This window comes from Schistocerca nitens, chromosome 6 (assembly GCF_023898315.1).
Source record: "Schistocerca nitens isolate TAMUIC-IGC-003100 chromosome 6, iqSchNite1.1, whole genome shotgun sequence".
Taxonomy (NCBI): domain Eukaryota; kingdom Metazoa; phylum Arthropoda; class Insecta; order Orthoptera; family Acrididae; genus Schistocerca; species Schistocerca nitens.
Genome location: NC_064619.1, coordinates 456750331 through 456773912, shown reverse-complemented (window position 1 = coordinate 456773912; position 23582 = coordinate 456750331). Strand labels below are relative to the sequence as shown.

General features: G+C 42.0%; 1 protein-coding gene across 1 annotated transcript in view; it reads left to right on the top strand.

Annotated features, from left to right (window-relative positions):
• LOC126262354 (DNA-binding protein P3A2) overlaps positions 1–23582 on the top strand; it is a 130017-nt gene that overhangs the window by 26101 nt on the left and 80334 nt on the right. Inside the window, exons 5-6 of the mRNA XM_049958930.1 lie at positions 5454–5578; positions 5833–5949. Of these exons, the coding sequence (XP_049814887.1) occupies positions 5454–5578; positions 5833–5949 (242 nt within the window). The remainder of the gene's footprint in view (positions 1–5453; positions 5579–5832; positions 5950–23582) is intronic.

Sequence of the window (23582 nt, the reverse complement as noted above, 5' to 3'; positions counted from 1 at the left end):
ATCACTCTGTGTGGTATCATAAAAGTATTACTCCACAGTAAAGACCTACTCAAAGCATAAAGAGTGCAATTGCATCTGATTCATGCTAACTGCTTATTCGATTACTAATTCTCTTGGAGACAATTGCCTCGTTGTGAGACTGTGTTGCTAGCTTGGAATCTGGGTCATTTTTTTGCACAGATCATAAATTATTTCTCACCTAACTTGCTATTTATTTTGTACTACTCCTGCTCATTTGAATGTATGATAACAGAAATGACTACTGTGTTAGCTGAAGCAGTGATGAAGTAATACAGACATGGGCTCACAGTTGTAAAACAACAATGGAACAGAAGAAGACAATGTGATTGGCACACTGTATACACAGCCACACCCACTTGAGGGTTAATAATGTATTTTTCCTAGTATACTACATATGCACAGTAAACAAAATTTCGTTGTTTACTGTCCTTATTGGTGTTGCAGTTTTAATACCCAACAGTCTATTTGTTTTCTACTGTTGTGTGATCTCTGCCATTTCTGGTATAGTATATAAGAGTCATCTTTGTTTTGCTTTAAAATGAACTGTTATCGTCTTGTAGTGAAATTTGCTGTTGTTTTCCATCTGCTGTAACTCGATAGTGGTTTTCTTCTTTCCCATCAGATTGTGGGCACTTTGATGTCCAGACTTAAGAAATGTTCATAGAATATCTTTTATTTTTATTTATTTATTTATTTTTAACAAATCTTGCTTTATCATTGCGAAACCCATTCAGGATTGGGAATATTGTTTCTACTTTTCTTGTTTGCAATAAACCCTACTCAGGAATTTCCACATTGTTGTTTTCTTTGTAATGAAACGTGTATACTGATTTTAATTATGTTTGGTCTCACTTTTTACTTGTGAATAACCCTATTGTATCACATTTGTTTACTTTATCTTCCAACTCCATTAACTTATCTTCAATTCCAAAACTGTGTAATTTATTTTCCTTGAATTAAAATTAATAGAAGCAGTTGTGATTGAAGGGTCCATGCCATTGTCACTTTAGCCATACTTAATGTAGATAGGTGTAGGTGGAGGTGTAACTGTGCATGGCACATGGGCTGAAGATGTCATGCGAGTTCCTTTGCTCCACTATTATCAGCCTGCCTCTACAATGGAAGTATGTCTACATCAAGTAATGGTAGTATTATCAGTAGTGTTTCATCTGTATTGGCATATCAATGTCCCATAAATCCACATATGCTGAATATCTCCCATCAACCCTGTACATTGTACCTGAGCCTTCCAGGTCTCCAGGAGTTTGATCGGTTGGCAAACAATGCCAAATATTGGCAAACATGCTTACCTCAAACTTTGCACATGCCTGAGTGTTTGTAGTGTAATACATTTAATTCAGAAGGTAGCAGAGTTCCACTCCCCACATTTCTTCCATTAAAGTTGCTGAGATTCATATCCTTATTTGTTCCTCATAAAGCAGTCAGTCAAGCATTTCATTATAAATACTAGCCACTGAAAAGCATGAGCATCTAAATTGCTTATTTGGACTTATCCTGATTGGTTCACTCGATCCTAGGAAAAGTGTCATTACGGGATCTGCCTTATATCTTAGTAGAGCTACCATTTGTATCTATTATTGGGCTATTATTTAGTAAAAACAATGGGGTTAGTTGCAAAATAGTTACTAATAATCTTACTAACAGTTTTAGTTTTTACTGTTGTCTTAAGTATTAGTGTAATAAGTGATACTTACCGCTAGTCATTTTTGTACAAATGTGCATGGTAAAATTAAGTCAATTTTTATTTCATTGTAATAGTTTGATTTGCATGCCATGTTTGTTAAAAAATTGTATGAGTGTTGGTGTTTAAACATTGTTACATTTGTTTTTATATCTGGAGAGTTGAATAAATTTTATGAGTGATACCAAATGTTCGTCAGAAATTGTAGTCAGATTGTCCCCCTTTTTCTCTCACCCAACCAAAACACTTGAATTTGTCATGTAAGACATGTTTCTGTAAAGTAAGGAGACTGTTTCTGTAAATGCTAGTTCTGTTTTTTCTACAAGATCTACTACCATGAACAGCAACTTTGAAACATCTTTTGACCAGAAACATTTCACATTTTGTTTAGCAAACATCCTTGTCATTCCAGAATGATATTTTCACTCTGCAGCGGAGTGTGCGCTGATATTGAAACTTCCTGGCAGACTAAAACTGTGTGTGGGACCGAGACTTGAACTCTGGTCCTTTGCCTTTCGCGGGCAAGCACACACTCCACTGCAGAGTAAAATCTCACTCTGGAAACATTCCCCAGGCTGTGGCTAAGCCATGTCTCTGCAATACCCTTTCTTTCAAGAGTGCTAGTTTTGCAAGGTTCCCAGAAGAGCTTCTGTGAAGTTTGGAAGGTAGGAGATGAGTCCTGGCAGAATTGAAGCTGTGGGGACTGGTCGTGAGTCGTGCTTGAGTAGCTCAGTTGGTAGAGCACTTGCCCGCGAAAGGTAAAGGTCCCGAGTTCGAGTCTCGGTCCGGCACACAGTTTTAATCTGCCAGGAAGTTTCATCCTTGCCAGTCACTCATTAACATGTAATTAATGTTTCATTACTTGTCTTATTTTATAAACTGACAGAGTGTGTCAATGTTATGAAAGAAGTTCGTGCAGTGTGGTGGGGAAACTAACATGGAAATTTAAATCTGAAGACTCTTATGCTCACACGCGCAGCCCCCCGCCCCCCCCCCCCCCCCACACACACACAGTTTCATTACTTTACAGATACATAGTACGTATTCACTTAAATTGCCTCAAGTATCAGGTAATATGGTAACACTCATTAAAATAACATGTTCTTTACTTTTAATGCTGCCTAAACCTAAGCATGAATTTCCATAGAAATGATTTGCAGTAATTATATGATGATACTTGAATACCAGGTAAGTTGATTATACAGGCAGCATATAGCAGTTGTTGCTTTATATTGTAAGAACGCCGGCCGGAGTGACCGTGCGGTTCTAGGAGCTACAGTCTGGAGCCGAGCGACCGCTACGGTTGCAGGTTCGAATCCTGCCTCGGGCATGGATGTGTGTGATGTCCTTAGAACTAATTAAACCTAACTAACCCAAGTTCTAGGTGACTGATGACCTCAGAAGTTAAGTCGCATAGTGCTCAGAGCCATTTGAACCATTTTTTATTGTAAGAACAGATGGTGGTAAAAGCATGAAATCAAGTTTCTATGACCAGTGAGTCGGCTTAATTCTGATTAAAATATTCATGTCATTTTGGTGAATGTAATTGGAATCCTTCAGTAAAGACTGTTTACTTTGATTTTGAAATACTGTCAGACAAATAGTCTTTCTGTTCAGACACCTTCAGCTTCTTTGAGGTTGTAAGGCCCATAAGTAATAAGTATCTGCAAGGGCTGTTAATTGTAACTTTCAGCTATCTTGCTAGATGAGATTTGTGAATTCTGATTTTTGTCTATGACATACCTCACAGAAGTAAGTTCCAGGAAGATAAATCTAGTGAGCTTGAACTCAGTCCTATTGGCAAAATCTGATTTTGCATGAAGAAGAAATAGTATTTGAACATTTGCATCACAGCCTCAACTTTGTAGGTTATGGTTGTTACTCTGCTGAATTGTGGCTCTCAAAATTTTGGATGGAACAAATTGTATAACTTGTCTACATAGTTCTTCCAATTCACTGTTACTGGAGGCCCCTGTTCTGAATTGTCTTCACTTACAAAACACTATGTCAAAAAATAATATTTTTAGTGTAGAGAGTTCTTTGGTTTAATTTTCTAGAGTTCTTCATTGGCCAAAATAAGCAACTTTATTTCATTCACATTAGCGTCCAAAGGCATGTACGAAGTATGATCAAAAAGTAAGAGGAAGTTTTTAATTTTACTGGCTTTATATATCAGGTTTCCAATTTTTTATATATAAAAATAATGTCACTTAGACATCACTCAGAACCTGCTGACTGAAGTCAATGATCCAGACTCACTAAAGAACGTTATAACAGATGACAAAATGTGTGTACTTGTTCGACTTCAAAACCAAGACCCAGTCATTCCAATAGAAACTACCTGAAGCACTAAGACTTGGGGGGGGGGGGGGGGGGGGAAGAAAGAAAATAAATCGCAAAGGTCAATCACTTGTGAAGGTTCTGCTCACTGTCTTCTTTGATTACAGTGGGATAGTGCATCATGAGTTCCTGTCTGAAGGTCGTACATACCATAAGTAATACTCCCTTGAAGTTATGTACTGTTTGCATGGAGGAACCTGAAGGAAATGACCAGAATTGTGGTAAAACCACTTCTGGAAATTGCATCACAATAATGCTCCCGCTCTCACCTCATTGCTTGTTCATGAGTCTTTAGCAAAAAAAAGAAACTGATATGTTGCCTCAGCCATCGTGTTACTGGACATGATCCCTTGCAACTTCTTTCTATCCTTGAGACTGAAGAGAGCCATGAAAGGATGTCATTTTACCACCATTGATAAGATAAAAACAGAATCACTGAAGGAGCTGAACACCATAATGAAGTGAGTTCCACAAGTGCTTCCAAGATTGGAAAAAGCACTGGCAAAAGTGTATTATATCTGAGAGGGATTACTTTGAAGGGGACAAAGTTTATGTTGAAGAATAAGTAAATATTCTTTATGAAAAACAAAAATTTCCGTTACTTTTTTATCACACGTTGTATCACTCCTCGGTGTGACAGTGTAAAAAAAAAAAAAAAAAGTAAGAGTTTGTTGGGAAAAAATTGCTTTTGAATTATAATGATTTTGCATGGGGACATTTCTGTCTGGCTGTGTTGAGTAGACTGTACAGTTTGGTGGAGCAGAAATATAGTTGAACCATGACTTTACTCACTCTCAATATTTCTTAGTCATAGCCCTACATGATCGTTGATTCGCTCTTCATAAACTGATGCACCCTTCGAAATGTTCTCACATTTTGAATCACTATGGCAGTATCAGAGATAGCTCCATTGTTCACATTTTTGAACTGATGACAAAAAACTGTGGGATTGTGACAATAGGTGTGTTATTAGTGAAAGAAAAGTACAAAGTTTACTTGCTCACTCTGAATGTGACAAATTTCTGCTTCCCACTTCTGCACTGCCCTGTACATTCTCTGCTGTGGTTGATATCCTGATCTGAAGTGACAAATTGTGGCACTTTTTACTAAGAAATATGAAGTAACAATTTGCTAATTGCTAGTGCTGTCTGCATAGTCAATAAAATTGTGTGTGTTCACTTTTAAAGTAACAGTGTAGAAGTTCAGTTTTAATATTTCCCATGAAATTATCTTCTGTACAGAATAATAAAATTTGTCATACAGTTTATTGAAGTGTCAGACATCAATTTATGTAATTTCAGAGGGGCAACTCATAGGCCATAACACTTGAATGCTGTGGCTTCAATGAATGCTGCAGTGGTTCAATATATTCATTTGCTCTTGCTGACAGGCCCTGTGGGAGTAGCAGCAGCAGCGGCCATAGTATCGGCTAAGAAACGCAAACGACCACACTCCTTTGAGACCAATCCCTCAATTAGGAAGAGGCAGCAGAATAGATTGCTTCGAAAGTTACGGGTATGTTGGAAAATACATTCATCATTTCCAGCAAAGATATAGGAAAAAAGAAATATTCATGTGTGTTATTCTCATTAAATATGTGTGCAGTGTTCTAGCGTGACAAGAAAGCAACCTTGCTTACTTTTATAGCAGGATGAATTTATTCTTTTGTTTATGTAACTTTTCATAATACTGTGGCATGCAATAGTATGCATGTTGTATTGTAGAAAGACAGTAAACTTAAGTCTAAAATTAATTATTCCTGTTTGCAGCAAACAATCGATGAATTTGCGACGAGGGTAGGACAGCAGGCTGTTGTAGTTGTAGCAACGCCTGGCAAGCCCCAAAACAGCTTCAAAGTGTTTGGGGCTAAACCACTAGAAGATGTGGTAAGAATGTAATTTGCTTGATTCTTAATTTTAGAATTCTTTGATTAAAAGTGAAAGCATATTTATAGGTAGAAACAAATCCGTGGTAACACAGTGATAGAATATGGATGACTTCAGAAAATAGAAGGTGCAGTGTGTGGCTGATTATCTTTGGTAAAATTTTTAGTAGTATATCAGCACATTATAGAGGAAGATAATGGAGTGAAATATAAGTTGAGGCAAAATGTTGATCTCATAAATAGTATGGAGAGAAATAAGTATTTTTTGTCTGTGTGTATTCAGAGGAATGAGGGTGTTTACTGCAGAATCAGGGAGGAAAGACATATATAAAAATACACTAACAAGAAGAAGGGACAAGATGACAGGATATCTGTTAAGACATAATGGAATAATTTCCATGGCACTAGAGGGAGTTGTAGAGGAAGATAGAGATTGGAATACATCCAGCAAATAATTGAGGACAAAGGTTTGAAGTGCTACTCTGAGATGAAGAGGTTGGCACAGGAGAGGAATTTGTGGCAGGCTGCATTAAACCATTCAGAAGATTGATCACTCAAAAAATTTAAAGCATTTATAAGATCTGTGTTCCAAATAATGTGATGGTCTCAGATCATCACACATCACTGCTCCAGAGAAAGATATCTGCACATTGAGTTTGGAGTCATTACTTGTGTGTGTCTTCAAATGCCTTTCCAAAATTTGGGTATGAGTTCTTGTTTTTAATCGCTTAGGAAAGTTCCTCCTATGAGCTTCATTGAAGGTTGAGGGTATAATACTAATTGCACGTGTTTGATGGTACATACACCCAAAAGGTAAAAAACTATTCAGAATTAGGTGTTGGAGCTATGTGTTAAAGTAAATGATGATAATTTTTGGCACCTGGTGTGATTGGGGATGTCTTGTGTGTCAAGGATTATCTGTAGAGTTTGTTTCATTTTCACACACAATTTAAAGAGAAGAGTTGGAGGAATGGAGTACTTGAGCAAGAGAAAAACGTTACTTCTTAGTAAGGCTTCACATACATCCTCATTTTATCTGTTTTATACTTTGTGCTTTCTTGCGTCATATTTTTGCACAAGTCTCACCCTCACCCCTTTCAAGAAAAAATTTTTGGCTTCCCTGTTCAAGTCACTGAGTAAGGTTGTGTATTGGAAAGACACTGGACACTCTGTCCAGCCATCCTGGTGTAGGTTTTTTGTGATTTCCATAAATAGCTTAAGGAGAATGCTGTAATGGTTTCTTTGAAAGTGTAAGGCAGACTTCCTTCTGCATTTCGAGCATGTTCTCCATCTAGGATGAAGTTGTTGTTGACAGGACACTAAACACTTCATCCATTGGTCTGTAGAAGGTTCAGATTACTGCAAACATAGGTTTCATCACATGTTGTCTGCTTCAGAAATACTTTTACAGGTATATAATCATGTTTCGTGTCATGATGTTGGTCATATTGGCAAGTTTGCAAGTCATCTTCATCAGTGTGGCAACACTACAAATATTGTTTAATAGTCATGGGCATTCACTGAAAACTATAGTCTGCATCACGTTGGAGGGTGGTCCAGTTTTCAGCCGTTCTGCGCATCCCTCTCTACTAGCCACTGGCAACCAGTAATATTCATTCTCTTCCCAAGCGGCCAGCACCAAGTTATAGCTAGACAGTGAGAATCTAGCTCCTACACACTGCATTGTTGCCGTACTTTGTGATAAGCGAATTATTTGTTCAACTGTGAGGCGTGTGTGGTTTTTTAAAAAGAGCCAGGTGACAGCATTAAATGTGAAGTGCTCCATAAGCAGATGATGGAGATTATTTACCGCATTTATAAGTTTTTCAAATGTGATTTTGAAACCAGGTCTCCTGCTGTTGATATTCGAAGACACAAGAACAGACTGCAGAACCATGTGATGTCAGCAAGAGAACTATAAAAGAGAATTGTAAACGAAAGTGTCAGAGCTGTAGGAACAGTAGAAAAAGTTGGCTTCGTGTTGTCTGGAAAGCAGCGAAATCGCAAGGAACCTGTAACACAAATGGATGGTTTTAACAACAATGTTTTAAAGTGCTCCATGTGAATGATGAATGCCTGACATCACAAAAACGTGTTACAGTTATGCAGGAGAAAATTAGCTTCAGTGGTAAGCACTTCGTCAATGTAAAGAATTTTAAAAAACGTTGGTTCCTGATATGTTAAGAAGAGGTTTTAGTTCAAAGACATGACATAGGTGCAGCACGAACTACATCCCATATAAAGATTCATGATGCAAGAGGAGGAGGTAGCTCAACAGTGTATTATCTTGATGAAACACAGGTCAGTTAGGATCTTTCCAGGAAGATCTGCTGGAAAATGAGTGATGGCACTGGCAGCCGAACGGTACACTCCTCAAATGAGTGCGCTGTATTGGTATGCATTGCCATACTGGTGGCAGAGGCGTAGAATGTGCAGATTACCTCAGTTTCATTATTGTTTTCCATACCACAACAATATACTCAATGATACGTGATATAGAGATGTTAGCTCATATTTATGATAGTACTATTGAGGATGTAACAGCTGGAAATACTTTCTTGGTGTGTGTGTGTGTGTGTGTGTGTGTGTGTGTGTGTGTGTGTGTGGGAGGGGGGTCGTCTTGCCTGGCTTTCCCATTAGTACACAAGTTTCTACACAATTGGAATGTATTTATCAAATTAATAATATTTTCAAAATGTTCTTTCTGCTTTAATTTGATTGCTTCACAGTACTTCCTTGTGCCAGTAACATACTTTTTGTTATCTGGGTTTCGTGGGTCACCTGGATGAGAAAATATATTGACAGTAAGCCATAGCTGTTTACCTGTGAAGCTTTCTGTGATTTTCAAAAAGCCAAAGAAACCGGTACAGCTGTCTTCTAAAATTGTGTAGGCCCCCCACAGGCACGCAGAAGTGCCACAACATGACGTGGCATGGACTTGACTAATGTCCGAAGTAATGCTGCAGGGAATTGACACCGTGGATCCTGCAGGGCTGTTCATAAAACAGTAAGAGTATGAAGGTTTGGAGATATCTTGTGAGCAGTATGTTGCAAGGCATCCCAGATATGCTCAATAAAGTTCAAATCTGGGGAGTTTGGTTGACAGCAGAAGTGTTTAAACTCAGAAGAGTGTTCCTGGAGCCACTCTGTAGCAATTCTGGATGTGTGGGGTGTCCCTTTGTCCTGCTGGAATTGCCCAAGTCCGTTGGGATGCACAGTGGACGTGAATGGATGCAGGTGATCAGACAGATGCTTACATATGTGTCACCTGTCAGAGTCATATCTAGACGTGTCATCAGGGGTTCCCTATCACTCCCGCTGCACATGTCCCACACCATTGCAGAGCCTCCACCAGCTTGAACAGTCCCCTGCTGACATGTAAGGTCCAGGGATTCATGAGGTTGTCTCCTTACCCAAACACATCCATCCACTCGATACAATTTGAAATGAGACTCGTCCGACCAGGCAACGTGTTTCCAGTGTTGGTGTTGGCAGTCCCAGGCAAGGCGTAAAGCTTTTTCGTGCAGTCAGGGTGAGCCTGCGGCTCTGAAAGCCCATATCGATGAGGTTTCGTTTAATGGTTCACACGCTGACACTTGTTGATGGCCCAGCATTGAAATCTGCAGCAATTTGCGGAAGGGTTGCACTTCTGTCACATTGAACGATTCTCTTCAGTCGTCATCAGCAGTCCCATTCTTGCAGGATCTTTTTCCGGCCACAGCGATGTTGGAGATTTGATGTTTTACCGGGTTCATTATATTCACGGTACACGCGTGAAATGGTCATACAGGAAAATCCCCAATTCATTGGTACCTTGGAGTTGCTGTGTCCCGCTGTGCGCCAACTGTAACACTCACCCAAATCTTGATAACCTGCCATTGTAGCAACAGTAACTGATCTAACAACTGTGCCAGACACTTGGTGTTTATACAGGTGTTGCCAACGGCAGTGCCATATTCGGCCTGTTTACATATCTCTGTATTTAAATATGCATTCCTATACCAGCTTCTTTGGCGCTTCAGCGCAATGTTGCTCCATATGACCGTGGATAGGCTAGGAGGATTTACCCTCTTGTTAAACCTTTTGTCAGCTTAGGGAAGCAATACTTCACTGGAACTAATTCTCAGTCATAATTTACCTCTTTTCTGGCCTTTGTTTGGTTTCAGAAGTTCACACTCTCTGTTTCTGGCTGGGGATGAGTCCAAGGAGGGATAACGTGGCCTATAGAGAGTTTAATTGGCACCTTGACATACCGCTTTTGACTGTAATACAGGGACATGTGTGCAGAACTCTCTAATATGACTGTAAACTTCTCCCACTACCATGCCACACTGTCTGAATGAGAAGAGGGGGAGAAACTGCAAACACATTGCCTTAGATTGCAGAGAAGGTGCAAGGAACATTGAATGGCATACATGTTGCTATGCTGTAGTAGGAAATTCATAAATCTGAAGCTATGTACACATTATGAAGAGCAATATTATGCTATTACTGACTGTAGATACAAGAAAATACACCTACAAAAATAAAATGAAGTTCGTGTACACCAGAAATATTGTACATGCTATTATGTTCCTCATAAAATTCTAACAAATTTCAAACTGGGGTATAGAAAGATAGACAAAAACAAATAGTCTCTATTGCATGCCATGAAATAAGGAAGAAATAATGCAAGCTACATGTGAAAGAAACTATACTTTATTATCTAGAATATTTCTACTGATATTGCATTGATTACAACCCTCAACAAAATACAGTGTGTATCAAAAAGAATCATCCAATTAAAAACACACAACTATTACGTTATTTGAGATACGTGTGTGAATTCAGTGCTAGTAAAAATGGTGTCGGGACAACAGAAATCATTTTGTGTTCCATGTTTTGTGCAGTGTGGGTTCAGTAAAAAACTATTCAGCTTGACTTTCGTACTATGTATGGTGTGGATCATCCTACAGCACAGAGCAATCGATTATCACATGAGCAATCCTGTGAAACAGGTTGTTTGTGTAAAGACAAATCGCCTGACCTTCCCCGAGTTTCTGACAGATGTCAAACACATCTGCCACAGTTTCAAAAGGATTCCACAGAAATCAGTTTTGCCGTGCAGCTCAATATGCCCCCAATGTCCGTCCAGCATGTGTTGCATCAATGTTTACACATGAAACCATACAAAATTCAATTACTGCAAGATCTTCATGAAGTTGACAAACAACAACGTGGGGCATTCTGTATTTTGTTTCTGCAAGATGGAGGATGACAATTTTCCTCCATGCTCAATGATTAGTGACGAGGCAATATTTCATTTAAGTGGGAAGTTGAACCATCATAATGTGCAAATATGGGGTACAGAGCAACCACATGAAGTTGTATACATGAGAGGGACTCTCCAAAATTTAATGCATTTTGTGAAATTTCACGGGAAAAGGTGTATGGTCCATTTGTCTTTGCCGAGAACTCTGTTACAGGAAGCACATATCGCAATATTCTTGAGAACTTTCTTTTCGCACACAGTTGGAGACTGACTCGAATGACTTTATTTACCAACAAGATGGGCACTGTCGCACTGGCATGTGGAAGTGCGGAAATTTTTAAATCAAAGGATTATTGAACAATGGATCAGTCGCACTGGACCAAAAGATTCACCCTTAACATTACTGGCCTCCAAGGTCACCGGATCTGACTATATGTGATTATTTCTTGTGGCGGTTTACAAAAAACTCTGTTTATGTGCCTCCAACATCAACAGTAATGAATGAACTGAGACATCAAATAACAGCAGCTGTGGAATCTGTAACTCAAAACATGCTTGCTGCAGTGTGGGAACAATTTGAATACTGCATTGACATATGCCGTGCATCTCAAGGGGTGCATATTGAATACCTATGTAAAAGTATGAATAAAAACTTTTTGAGTTTATCAAGAAACAAAATTCATTGCATATGTTTGTTAGTTGCAGAATTATAGACATGCCAAATCAGAGGATTCTTTTTGACACACCCTGTATATCACAAAAAACCACCATTATTTATTATTTTTGTTCACTGAAAATACAATAAAATTGTATGTGACACACCACATAATCGTGATTTAATTAGTTTCGTTATCAAAATATACGTTTCACTCACACAAATGTTGATCCAAACATAGATATCACTTTTTCAGTCTCATTGTAGAGACATGAAGCTCCTCCAAAAGAAAACATTAAAAGTCTTGTACAGCTTTAACGTAAAAGAATTTTTATTTTGATCGGGAATTACGCTGGAGATTAATCAGTTCCGTTTGAAAATTCAGAGGGGGTGCTTTCAACTGGAAAGGAAAATGCCCTCAGTATTATCTCAAACATAGATAGGAGGTTGGCAGTGTCATGAAAATGTTTAGAAAACTGTTCCTGAATTTCTTCCAGCATGGAAATTAAGTCTTCAAAATTCGCGTTTTAACACCAGAGACATAAGGAAAATGGCTAGTGTTTCTTGTGTGAAGTTGTTCCTTCCACAATGTGATTTTGATTTTCTTTTGAAATGCATACACTTTTCCCATCAGTTCAGATATAGGCCTAGTTGCTTCACACCTTGAAATACATTACTACAGATGCTCAGGTGTGCAGTCAAGTCTATTAAAAATTTGCAGTCTGCAATCCATTTTGGATTTTCTGATTTTGGTCCCTGCTATACATTTTACTACAGAAATTGAACAATAACAGGCCTAAAACCAAGTAATTGTTCCCGGTATGCCCTTCACCGTAAGCAACGTACTTCATAATAGTAAATAATGTCTCCATACTAATCATTTAATTTCATCAAAAACTGTTGAAACAGTCTAATAACACATTCCACTTAGAAAATTTGCATTTCGGGCCAGCAACTTAATGACATCCTCCATACCTGCAGGTTTAGAACAAAGAGTTTGCTCAACAATGTTACAACAAACCTATTTTGTTGTAAACCCCCCCCCCCCCCCCCCAAAAAAAAAAAAAAAAAAAAAAAAAAAAACACGCGCTCGCGCGCGCACACACACACACACACACACACACACACACACACACACCAGCACTCCATCGATAGTACTGAGAACAACATGTTCCAATTCAGGTCAGTGGTTTCAATGGCCTCTTCAACAGTTTTGAGCAGATTGATCCCTCTCATTGTGTCTGTCAATGGCACCAAATCTAACAGTTCTTCTGTCACGTGTATGAACATAAATTGCAAGTCGTGCCATGTCTGAAACATTGGTCGGCTTGGGGCAAGAGTGCAATGGCATTGTCAGTTACTGCCTATAGACATCCGCTGCCATTAGTTACGCAGAGAGTTATTGTTTGCTGTGAAAGACTAATTTTGCAAAACTTCTGTAGCTTTCCAGGATTTGCTTGCTGTGCAGCACTGTATCCTCTTAGATTCACCAACTTGTTTACTCTTTAATTGCCAACTAAATCTTTAAATTCTGTGTGTTGTGCTGTAATGCCATTCTATAGCAAATTTGCAGTGCCCAGCAATTATCTTGGTGCATAATAGACATTGAGAACTATCATCCTTCTCTTTGAAAAAGGACTGTGATTCACATGAGGTTTTAAAGACCTTTGACAATGGTTCACTAGACTCCCTCTTTTTGAGTAAGTGATTCATTGCAACAGTTGTACCTTTAAACTTTGTTTAAACCATGATGGTGAGGAGGGCTGGGTCGTGCCTCATGTGCACATCAACATATTGTGCACACGTGCTATTTTGCAAGATTAGGTTGACCGTGTTGAAGTACCTAGTAGGAATCTTCCCTCAAATATCATGGCTTTGAAATTTCAGTGGCATATAGCTGAAAGGTCAGCATTTTCCTGATGCAGCCCAAATAATATTAAATAGGTGCCATTAACTGGAATGTAACACATTTGATTTCTACATGAGCTTTCTAAACTCTGCAACACTTTCAAAAGCAAACAATATAGTTTCCTTTATCAGCTGATAGTTAATGCACTTCAAAATACTCAACATGTCTTTGTTCTTCCAGTATGTGGGTAACTTTAAAACAGAATTAAACAATTTCAGTAACTGATAATGAACTGGCTGACAAAAATACACACATCAAAAAAAGTTTTGCATCACCCCGGTTCCCAGAACTCCTGAAGATAGACGTTGACTGTGGGTATTGTATCACAGACACACAGGAGGTCTGACAGCTGATCAGTTCCAGTCATTCCACCAGGAAGGAGTTACACGGCTCGTGTTGTCTGTAGTTCAACCATGCCTAGGTGGTCAATATTGCAGTTTGATCGTATCCGCATTGTTACTTTGTGCCAGGAAGGGCTTTCAACAGGGGAAGTGTCCGGGCATCTCTGAGTGAACCAAAGCGATGTTGTTTGGACATGGAGGAGATACAGAGAGACAGGAACTGTCGATGACATTCCTCGCTCAGGCCGCCCAAGTGCTATTATTGCAGTGGATGACCGCTACCTACAGGTTAGGGCTCGGAGGAACCCTGACAGCAATGCCACCATGTTGAATAATGCTTTTTGTGCAGCCACAGGATGTTGTGTTACAATTAAGTGTGTGCAATAGGTTGCATGATGCACAACTTCACTCCTGACATCCGTGGCAAGGTCCATCTTTGCAAACAAGACACCATGCAGTGTGGTACAGATGGGCCCAACAACATGCCGAATGGACCGCTCAGGATTGGCATCTCGTTCTCTTCACCGATGAGTGTTGCATATGCCTTCAACTAGACAATCGTCGGAGACGTGTTTGGAGGCAACCCAGTCAGGCTGAATGCCTTAGACACACTGTCCAGCGAGTGCAGCAAGGTGGAGGTTACCTGCTGGAGTGGCATTATCTGGGGGCCGACATATGCCGTTGGTGGTTATGAAAGGCACTGTAACGGCTGTACGATACGTGAATGCCATCCTCCGACCAATCGTGCAACCATATCTGCAGCATATTGGCAGGGCATCCATCTTCCTGGACAACAATTGCGCCCCTACCGTGCACGTCTTGTGAATGACTTCCTTCAGGATAACATCATCACTTTACTAGAGTGGCCAGCATGTTCTCCAGACATGAACCCCATCGAACATGCCTGGGGCAGATTGAAAAGGGCTGTTTATGGATGACGTGACCTATCAACCACTCTGATGGATCTACACCGAATTGCGGTTGAGAAGTGGGACAATATGGACCAACATTGCCTTGATGAACTTGGGGATAGTATTCCATGGCAAGTACAGGCATGCATGAATGCAAGAGAATGTGCTACTGGGTATTAGAGGTACCAGTGTGTACAGCAATCTGGACCACCACCTCTGAAGGTTTCGCTGTATGGTGGTACAACATGCAATGTGTGGTTTTCATGAGCAATAAAAAGGGCGGAAATGATATTTATGTTGATCTCTATTCCAATATTCTGTACAGGTTCCGGAACTCTTGGAACTGAAGTGATGCAAAACTTTTTTTTATGTATGTGTTTATTTTTGCGTACTCCATATTAGTTCATTTCCTGCACTAAATTGTTCTGTTAGAAATCTTGCGTGACCCTGTTATCTTGCAGTATCCTTTCCACAGGTGTGTATGAAAGTAAGACATATTCCATGAGTGTATTCGTTATTTAATGACAAGCGATTTTTGTTATGACTGCAAATTACAAACTTAATATCGATATTGAAAAGTACATTTGTAGTAAAACAGCCACATGACCAGGATGGAGGTAGAGGGATCATCATTACCCAAAAGTTGACAAGTTTTTGCTTACGTGATCTGCTCTGTGGTGATATGGATATGGATATGACTTGGCTTTTACATTGCTTGCCAAACAATTTATAATTGAATTTATTAACTTGACTAAGAAAAAATGGTCTGGTATTTAAATGTTGTCTTTGGGATTGCATAGCAGTAGGTGTGCACTTTACTATAAGATACTGCATATATGTAGTTGAATGACTTACATAAAGATTTCAGTGTACAAATAACTTTTTTGTAATACATTGCCAACCTGTGTGTTGTAATAGGAAAACCTTTTCCAACATTTAGCTTTTAATTCTTTGCTCATACAGAGTAATGGCAAAAGTAACATTAAGCATCAGTCATTGTACCCCTCATAACCATAATAATAAATAACTCACAACTTTGAATATGGAACATTTTTTGTATTTCAAATTATTACTTGTTTGTTTTTCCCATTTGACTCACTTTATGGGAGAGTGTATGGGTTAATGGCTCAGGGGTATAGCGCTATAAATAAAAAGATTTTGGTCTTAATTTGTGATAGTTCTTAGAGCCGGCCGAAGTGGCCGTGCGGTTAAAGGCGCTGCAGTCTGGAACCGCAAGACTGCTACGGTCGCAGGTTTGAATCCTGCCTCGGGCATGGATGTTTGTGATGTCCTTAGGTTAGTTAGGTTTAACTAGTTCTAAGTTCTAGGGGACTAATGACCTCAGCAGTTGAGTCCCATAGTGCTCAGAGCCATTTGAACCATTTTTTTGATAGTTCTTAGAACTTTGTTTTCTTCTTCTGCCACACATCTAGGCTAATGTGTTCTGTGTAGGAAAATTGTCAAGCTATTCCATAATTTAGATTCAGTGCGAAACACTGGTTTCCACAAAATTGATTAGCTCACCTTACAAATAGATGGTAGGGACGCAAGGGCAAACTGCATTTATTAGTATCATATATAGTAAAGCAGTAACTTGCTCAGACCAAGCTTTAGATTGATAACAGCTTTATAAACTGTGAGAGTTTACTTTTGCAACAGTCATATAAACTGGTATTAAAGCATATTGATTGAGAACAACTGTGCATTGTAGTCTGAATTGTTTGACATACAAGACATTGTAACATATTCACATCATTTCTTTTGTTCTACGAAGATTGGACATTCCTTGCTAAGAATAGGTGAATACCCTAGTGAAAGGGACACTGTTTCACTGGATGAGATGGTTTTTGATCAGGTGTAACCTTATGTAGATAACAGATGACCAGTCAGCTGCTTCTTCTGTGATCTAGAGGTAGTATATTTCACTAGATCCTACCCTATAATATTGTTCCTACAGCTTCTACCTACTGATTTCCATCCTTTCAGGCTTTCAAAAATAACTGTCATTTTAAGCAATTAGTGTTTGATATAGATGTTAACAGAACCGTTATGGCATAGCTTCAGATTTTATATGTGCAAGCATTGAGTTTTTGGTGCTGTGGCACTACTTTAATTTTGCTGTTTATTTTGGCTTTTAGGAATATTTTCAAATCTCTGTTCTGTGCACCAGCATAAAATTACATATAGATTTGATATCTCTCCCCCCCTCTCTCTATCTCCCCCCCTCTCTCTATCTCCCCCCCTCTCTCTATCTCCCCCCCTCTCTCTATCTCCCCCCCTCTCTCTATCTCCCCCCCTCTCTCTATCTCCCCCCTCTCTCTATCTCCCCCCCTCTCTCTATCTCCCCCCCTCTCTCTATCTCCCCCCCTCTCTCTATCTCCCCCCCTCTCTCTATCTCCCCCCCTCTCTCTATCTCCCCCCCTCTCTCTATCTCCCCCCTCTCTCTATCTCCCCCCCTCTCTCTATCTCCCCCCCTCTCTCTATCTCCCCCCCTCTCTCTATCTCCCCCCCTCTCTCTATCTCCCCCCCCTCTCTATCTCCCCCCTCTCTCTATCTCCCCCCTCTCTCTATCTCCCCCCTCTCTCTATCTCCCCCCTCTCTCTATCTCCCCCCCTCTCTCTATCTCCCCCCCTCTCTCTATCTCCCCCCCCTCTCTCTATCTCCCCCCCCTCTCTCTACCTCCCCCCCTCTCTCTATCTCCCCCCTCTCTCTATCTCCCCCCTCTCTCTATCTCCCCCCTCTCTCTATCTCCCCCCCTCTCTCTATCTCCCCCCCTCTCTCTATCTCCCCCCCTCTCTCTATCTCCCCCCCTCTCTCTATCTCCCCCCCTCTCTCTATCTCCCCCCCTCTCTCTATCTCCCCCCCTCTCTCTATCTCCCCCCCTCTCTCTATCTCCCCCCCTCTCTCTATCTCCCCCTCTCTCTCTATCTCCCCCCCCCCTCTCTCTATCTCCCCCCTCTCTCTATCTCCCCCCTCTCTCTATCTCCCCCCTCTCTCTATCTCCCCCCTCTCTCTCTCTATCTCCCCCCCTCTCTCTCTACCTCCCCCCCTCTCTCTCTACCTCCCCCCCTCTCTCTCTACCTCCCCCCCTCTCTCTCTACCTCCCCCTCTCCCTCTCTATCTCCCCCCCTCTCTATCTCCCCCCTCTCTCTACCTCCCCCCTCTCTCTATCTCCCCCCCTCTCTCTCTATCTCCCCCCCTCTCTCTCTATCTCCCCCCCTCTCTCTCTATCTCCCCCCCCCTCTCTCTATCTCCCCCCTCTCTCTATCTCCCCCCCTCTCTCTATCTCCCCCCCTCTCTCTATCTCCCCCCCTCTCTCTATCTCCCCCCTCTCTCTATCTCCCCCCTCTCTCTATCTCCCCCCTCTCTCTATCTCCCCCCTCTCTCTATCTCCCCCCTCTCTCTCTCTCTACCTCCCCCCTCTCTCTCTATCTCCCCCCCTCTCTCTCTATCTCCCCCCCTCTCTCTCTACCTCCCCCCTCTCTCTCTCTACCTCCCCCCTCTCCCTCTCTATCTCCCCCCCTCTCTCTCTATCTCCCCCCTCTCTATCTATCTCCCCCATCTCTATCTATCTCCCGCCGCCCCCCACTCTGCCTCACCCCCTCCCCCACTCTGCCTCACCCCCTCCCCCACTCTGCCTCACCCCCTCCCCCACTCTGCCTCACCCCCTCCCCCACTCTGCCTCACCCCCTCCCCCACTCTGCCTCACCCCCTCCCCCACTCTGCCTCACCCCCTCCCCCACTCTGCCTCACCCTCACTACCCCACCGAGTGAGGTGGCACAGTGGTTAGCACACTGGACTCACATTTGGGAGGGCGACGGTTCAATCCTGCGTCCGACCATCCTGATTTAAGTTTTCCATGGTTTCCTTAAATCGCTCCTGGCAAATGCCAGGATGGTTCCTTTGGAAGGGCATGGCCAAATTCCTTCCCCGCCCTTTCCTAATCCGCTAAGACCGATGACCTCACTGTTTGGTCTCTTCCCGCGAACAGTCCAATCCAGTCCAATCCTCCCTACCCTCTCTCCCTTTCCGCTCCCCCTCTCACATGCTTTGTTCTGTATTTCTGCCTCTCATCAATACAATTTCTACAAAAATGAACTGTATCTTTGTAAAACTCACTATCAATGAATAAGAAATCACAGTGATAAAATCCACAAGTTTCTGTTTAATTTGTCTTGCCTCAATGAAGCTGTTGCCCATACCCGGCACTTCTCCTTCTAAGGAAATTAGTTCTTTTAATATGCTGTAACACTTTGTTGTTTTGAGGTGAGGAGGAGGAGGAGGGGGGCGGGCTGGAATATTTTTACTCTTTGGGAATATACTACCTTTGAAGGCAACAACATTGTAGCATAACAGTGGGTTCACACTCCGCCACTGATCAATTTGCTCTGCAAAACTACTGTTTAACAGTAAGTAATAGGTGACTACTTGTTTTTATGCAAGTCATGTTTCATTTGGCTTTATTTTTCATACACTCCTGGAAATTGAAATAAGAACACCGTGAATTCATTGTCCCAGGAAGGGGAAACTTTATTGACACATTCCTGGGGTCAGATACATCACATGATCACACTGACAGAACCACAGGCACATAGACACAGGCAACAGAGCATGCACAATGTCGGCACTAGTACAGTGTATATCCACCTTTCGCAGCAATGCAGGCTGCTATTCTCCCATGGAGACGATCGTAGAGATGCTGGATGTAGTCCTGTGGAACGGCTTGCCATGCCATTTCCACCTGGCGCCTCAGTTGGACCAGCGTTCGTGTTGGACGTGCAGACCGCGTGAGACGACGCTTCATCCAGTTCCAAACATGCTCAATGGGGGACAAATCCGGAGATCTTGCTGGCCAGGGTAGTTGACTTACACCTTCTAGAGCATGATGGGTGGCACGGGATACATGTGGACGTGCATTGTCCTGTTGGAACAGCAAGTTCCCTTGCCGGTCTAGGAATGGTAGAACGATGGGTTCAATGACGGTTTGGATGTACCGTGCACTATTCAGTGTCCCCTCGACGATCACCAGTGGTGTACGGCCAGTGTAGGAGATCGCTCCCCACACCATGATGCCGGGTGTTGGCCCTGTGTGCCTCGGTCGTATGCAGTCCTGATTGTGGCGCTCACCTGCACGGCGCCAAACACGCATACGACCATCATTGGCACCAAGGCAGAAGCGACTCTCATCGCTGAAGACGACACGTCTCCATTCGTCCCTCCATTCACGCCTGTCGCGACACCACTGGAGGCGGGCTGCACGATGTTGGGGCGTGAGCGGAAGACGGCCTAACGGTGTGCGGGACCGTAGCCCAGCTTCATGGAGACGGTTGCGAATGGTCCTCGCCGATACCCCAGGAGCAACAGTGTCCCTAATTTGCTGGGAAGTGGCGGTGCGGTCCCCTACGGCACTGCGTAGGATCCTACGGTCTTGGCGTGCATCCGTGCGTCGCTGCGGTCCGGTCCCAGGTCGACGGTCACGTGCACCTTCCGCCGACCACTGGCGACAACATCGATGTACTGTGGAGACCTCACGCCCCACGTGTTGAGCAATTCGGCGGTATGTCCACCCGGCCTCCCGCATGCCCACTATACGCCCTCGCTCAAAGTCCGTCAACTGCACATACGGTTCACGTCCACGCTGTCGCGGCATGCTACCAGTGTTAAAGACTGCGATGGAGCTCCGTATGCCACGGCAAACTGGCTGACACTGACGGCGGCGGTGCACAAATGCTGCGCACCTAGCGCCATTCGACGGCCAACACCGCGGTTCCTGGTGTGTCCACTGTGCCGTGCGTGTGATCATTGCTTGTACAGCCCTCTCGCAGTGTCCGGAGCAAGTATGGTGGGTCTGACACACCGGTGTCAATGTGTTCTTTTTTCCATTTCCAGGAGTGTAGATGGTGTTACAGCAGCTCTAGACTGCCAAAATTATTTGTGTTGTAACCTTTCATAATGTGGTCAGTAGTACTTTCAACAGAAAGTATGTGTCTATGAACCGTTTTCATAATCATTGATACCTTGCTTTAGACTCCTTATGTGGCTCCCTTATATGTCAAAGATTGGTGTGTTTCACGCTGTCACAGTATTAAAAATATTTTCTTTCATATTTTTGTATTATTTTTATAATTTTGGTTGAAAAGGGGGTGGTAGGTGAAAATATTTACAATAAATTGTACTTTCATCTTTTTTCACAGTTTCTTGTTGATAGTTCTCTGTTTACAGCTACATTTATGTTCTTTTCTAGCAATTTGTTTGGTTGTAATAATGGCAGATGTGGAATACAGGAATTGATCTTTCAGTATAACATTTTAAAGAGATAATTGGAAATGCAACAGCTTATTATCCATATGGGGCTAGTTATAGTTGTTTAATTTAGTCACTGTGGCCCACTTGAGTTCTCCATATTCACAGATGCTATGTTCCCAAACACTTTTTTTTTAAGACACAGTCTGTTGCCACCATGAAGATAACACCTTGTCTTGCCATATATATAACAAAGATACTGTTATATGTTTGTCAGTTGTATGGGATAGTTCCTGCGATACTATTTATTGCTTTGTACTTATGCGAGACAAACATTATTTGTGGATTTCATATGTCTACAGTGCCAAACATGTGTGCACATTTTGAGGCAAATAAATTAATGCGTGAGCATCTTCCTATTACAGCCAGTAAAGACTGCTGGCGAATCAAAGAAATTTCAAGAGAATATAATAAAATTTAAGATGTTGGCCGCAAAAAGAGTTTTGTTAGACAACAGAAATTTGTATTAGAAGAGGCAGAAGCAGACAGATTAAAACAAATCAAAAAGTTTAATAATGTGTGGAGTAAAAAAGTATCACTGTGTAGTTGAGTCAGTGAGTCATTCACGAATTCTTCTTTGGAAGTAATTGACTGTGTGTGTGTGTGTGTGTGTGTGTGTGTGTGAGCGTGCGCGTGCCGCCACCCCCCCTCCCCCCCACCAAACACACACACACACACACACACACACACACACACACACACACACACACAGCTCTCTGCATAGTGTCCTTGTCAGGCAGACTACATTGCAGCTTACTGGTTTGAGGAGGAGAAGGGGGAGGTGGGTGTTGGTTTGAGTGAGCAAGTGAAGGAAAGAGATGTGGAATGGGATTGGAGGTGGGGGAGAAAGTGTTTGATTCTGGGAGGGAGGCAGAGAACACCCAGCTTCACTGGTGAGCTGAGAACAGAGAAAGAAAGGAGCTGTGAAGAAGAGGTGTGAGTACATGAGGAGAGAAGTTAAGAGCATAGAGCAGGGGCTCAAGGTGAATTGGAACAGTGGTTAGTGGAGATTGAAATCTGGAGGATTACAGAATTGGAGAATGTGTTGCAAAGACAACTCCAGTCCGTGTGATTCACAGAAGCTGCTGTTGAGGAGGAAGGATTCAGATGGCATGGGTCATAAAGCAACCATAGAAATGAGGGGGAACAAAAAAAAAGGGAAATTCATCATAAGACTTTTTTTTTTCCAAATGATCCTTCCATTGTTCAAACCAGTTTTTAAATTCACTTATCATGATGTTCTTCATGCCTTCCAGCGATTTTTGTTTTACCTCCTCCACAGTGTCAAAACGTTTTTCTTCCATGTCCCTTTTGTGTCTGGGGAACAAAAAAAAAATCACAGGGTGTAGATCCGGTGAGGAGGGGGCTGGTGGACAATTGGTGTCATGCCGATTTTGGACAAAAATTGCTTTATGGAGAGGGTGGTGTGGGCCAGCACATTGTCATGATGGAAGAACCAGTCACCTGTGCTCCAAAGATCTGCCCTTTTCTTCTGGATACTCTCCCTCAGTCTTTTCGAAACCTCCAACTAGAACACCTGGTTGACAGTTTGACCGGGGAGAACGAATTGCACGTGCACAACACCTCTGCAATCAAAGAAACAAATGAGCATTGTCTTGATGTTTGACTTCACTTGGTGAGCTGGGACAAGGAGAGCCACTTGTCTTCCACTGGCTCGATTGCTGCTTTGTTTTGGGGCATATCCATATCGTGATGATTCATCATCAGTAATAACCTTGGAAAAAAATTTGGGGTTCTCTTTGAGCTGATTTTGAAGGTCAAAACATGCCTGAAGTCAGTGCCCCCTATGCTCATCTGTGAGAAGGCAAGTGACAAATTTGGCTGCAACCTTTCTCGTGTGCAAATCTTCAGATACCTTTGAATTGAAGTCCACGATATTCGAGAAATCTCACAGAATTGATGAATGGTTCGGCAAAGGTCTTCATGAATGAGGGCATTGATTTTGTCAACGTTTTCGTCACTTCTTAACGTTAAGGGTGTCCTGACTGGGGTTGATCTTCAGTTGACATTTCTCCGTTTTTAAAATGTGAAAACCACTCACTCTGGTTTTACTTAGGGCAGCATCCCCACAAGCAGTCTTAAGCATTACACTAGTTTCTGCAGCACATTTCCCGAACAGGAAACAAAATTTCACAGCTGCACCTTGCTCTCAACAATCTGCCATCACATTTTTGCGAAGACGAAAAATGTTATTTTATTAAAAACTTTCAAGGGCAAACCGATGCACTCACAGTGACACAAC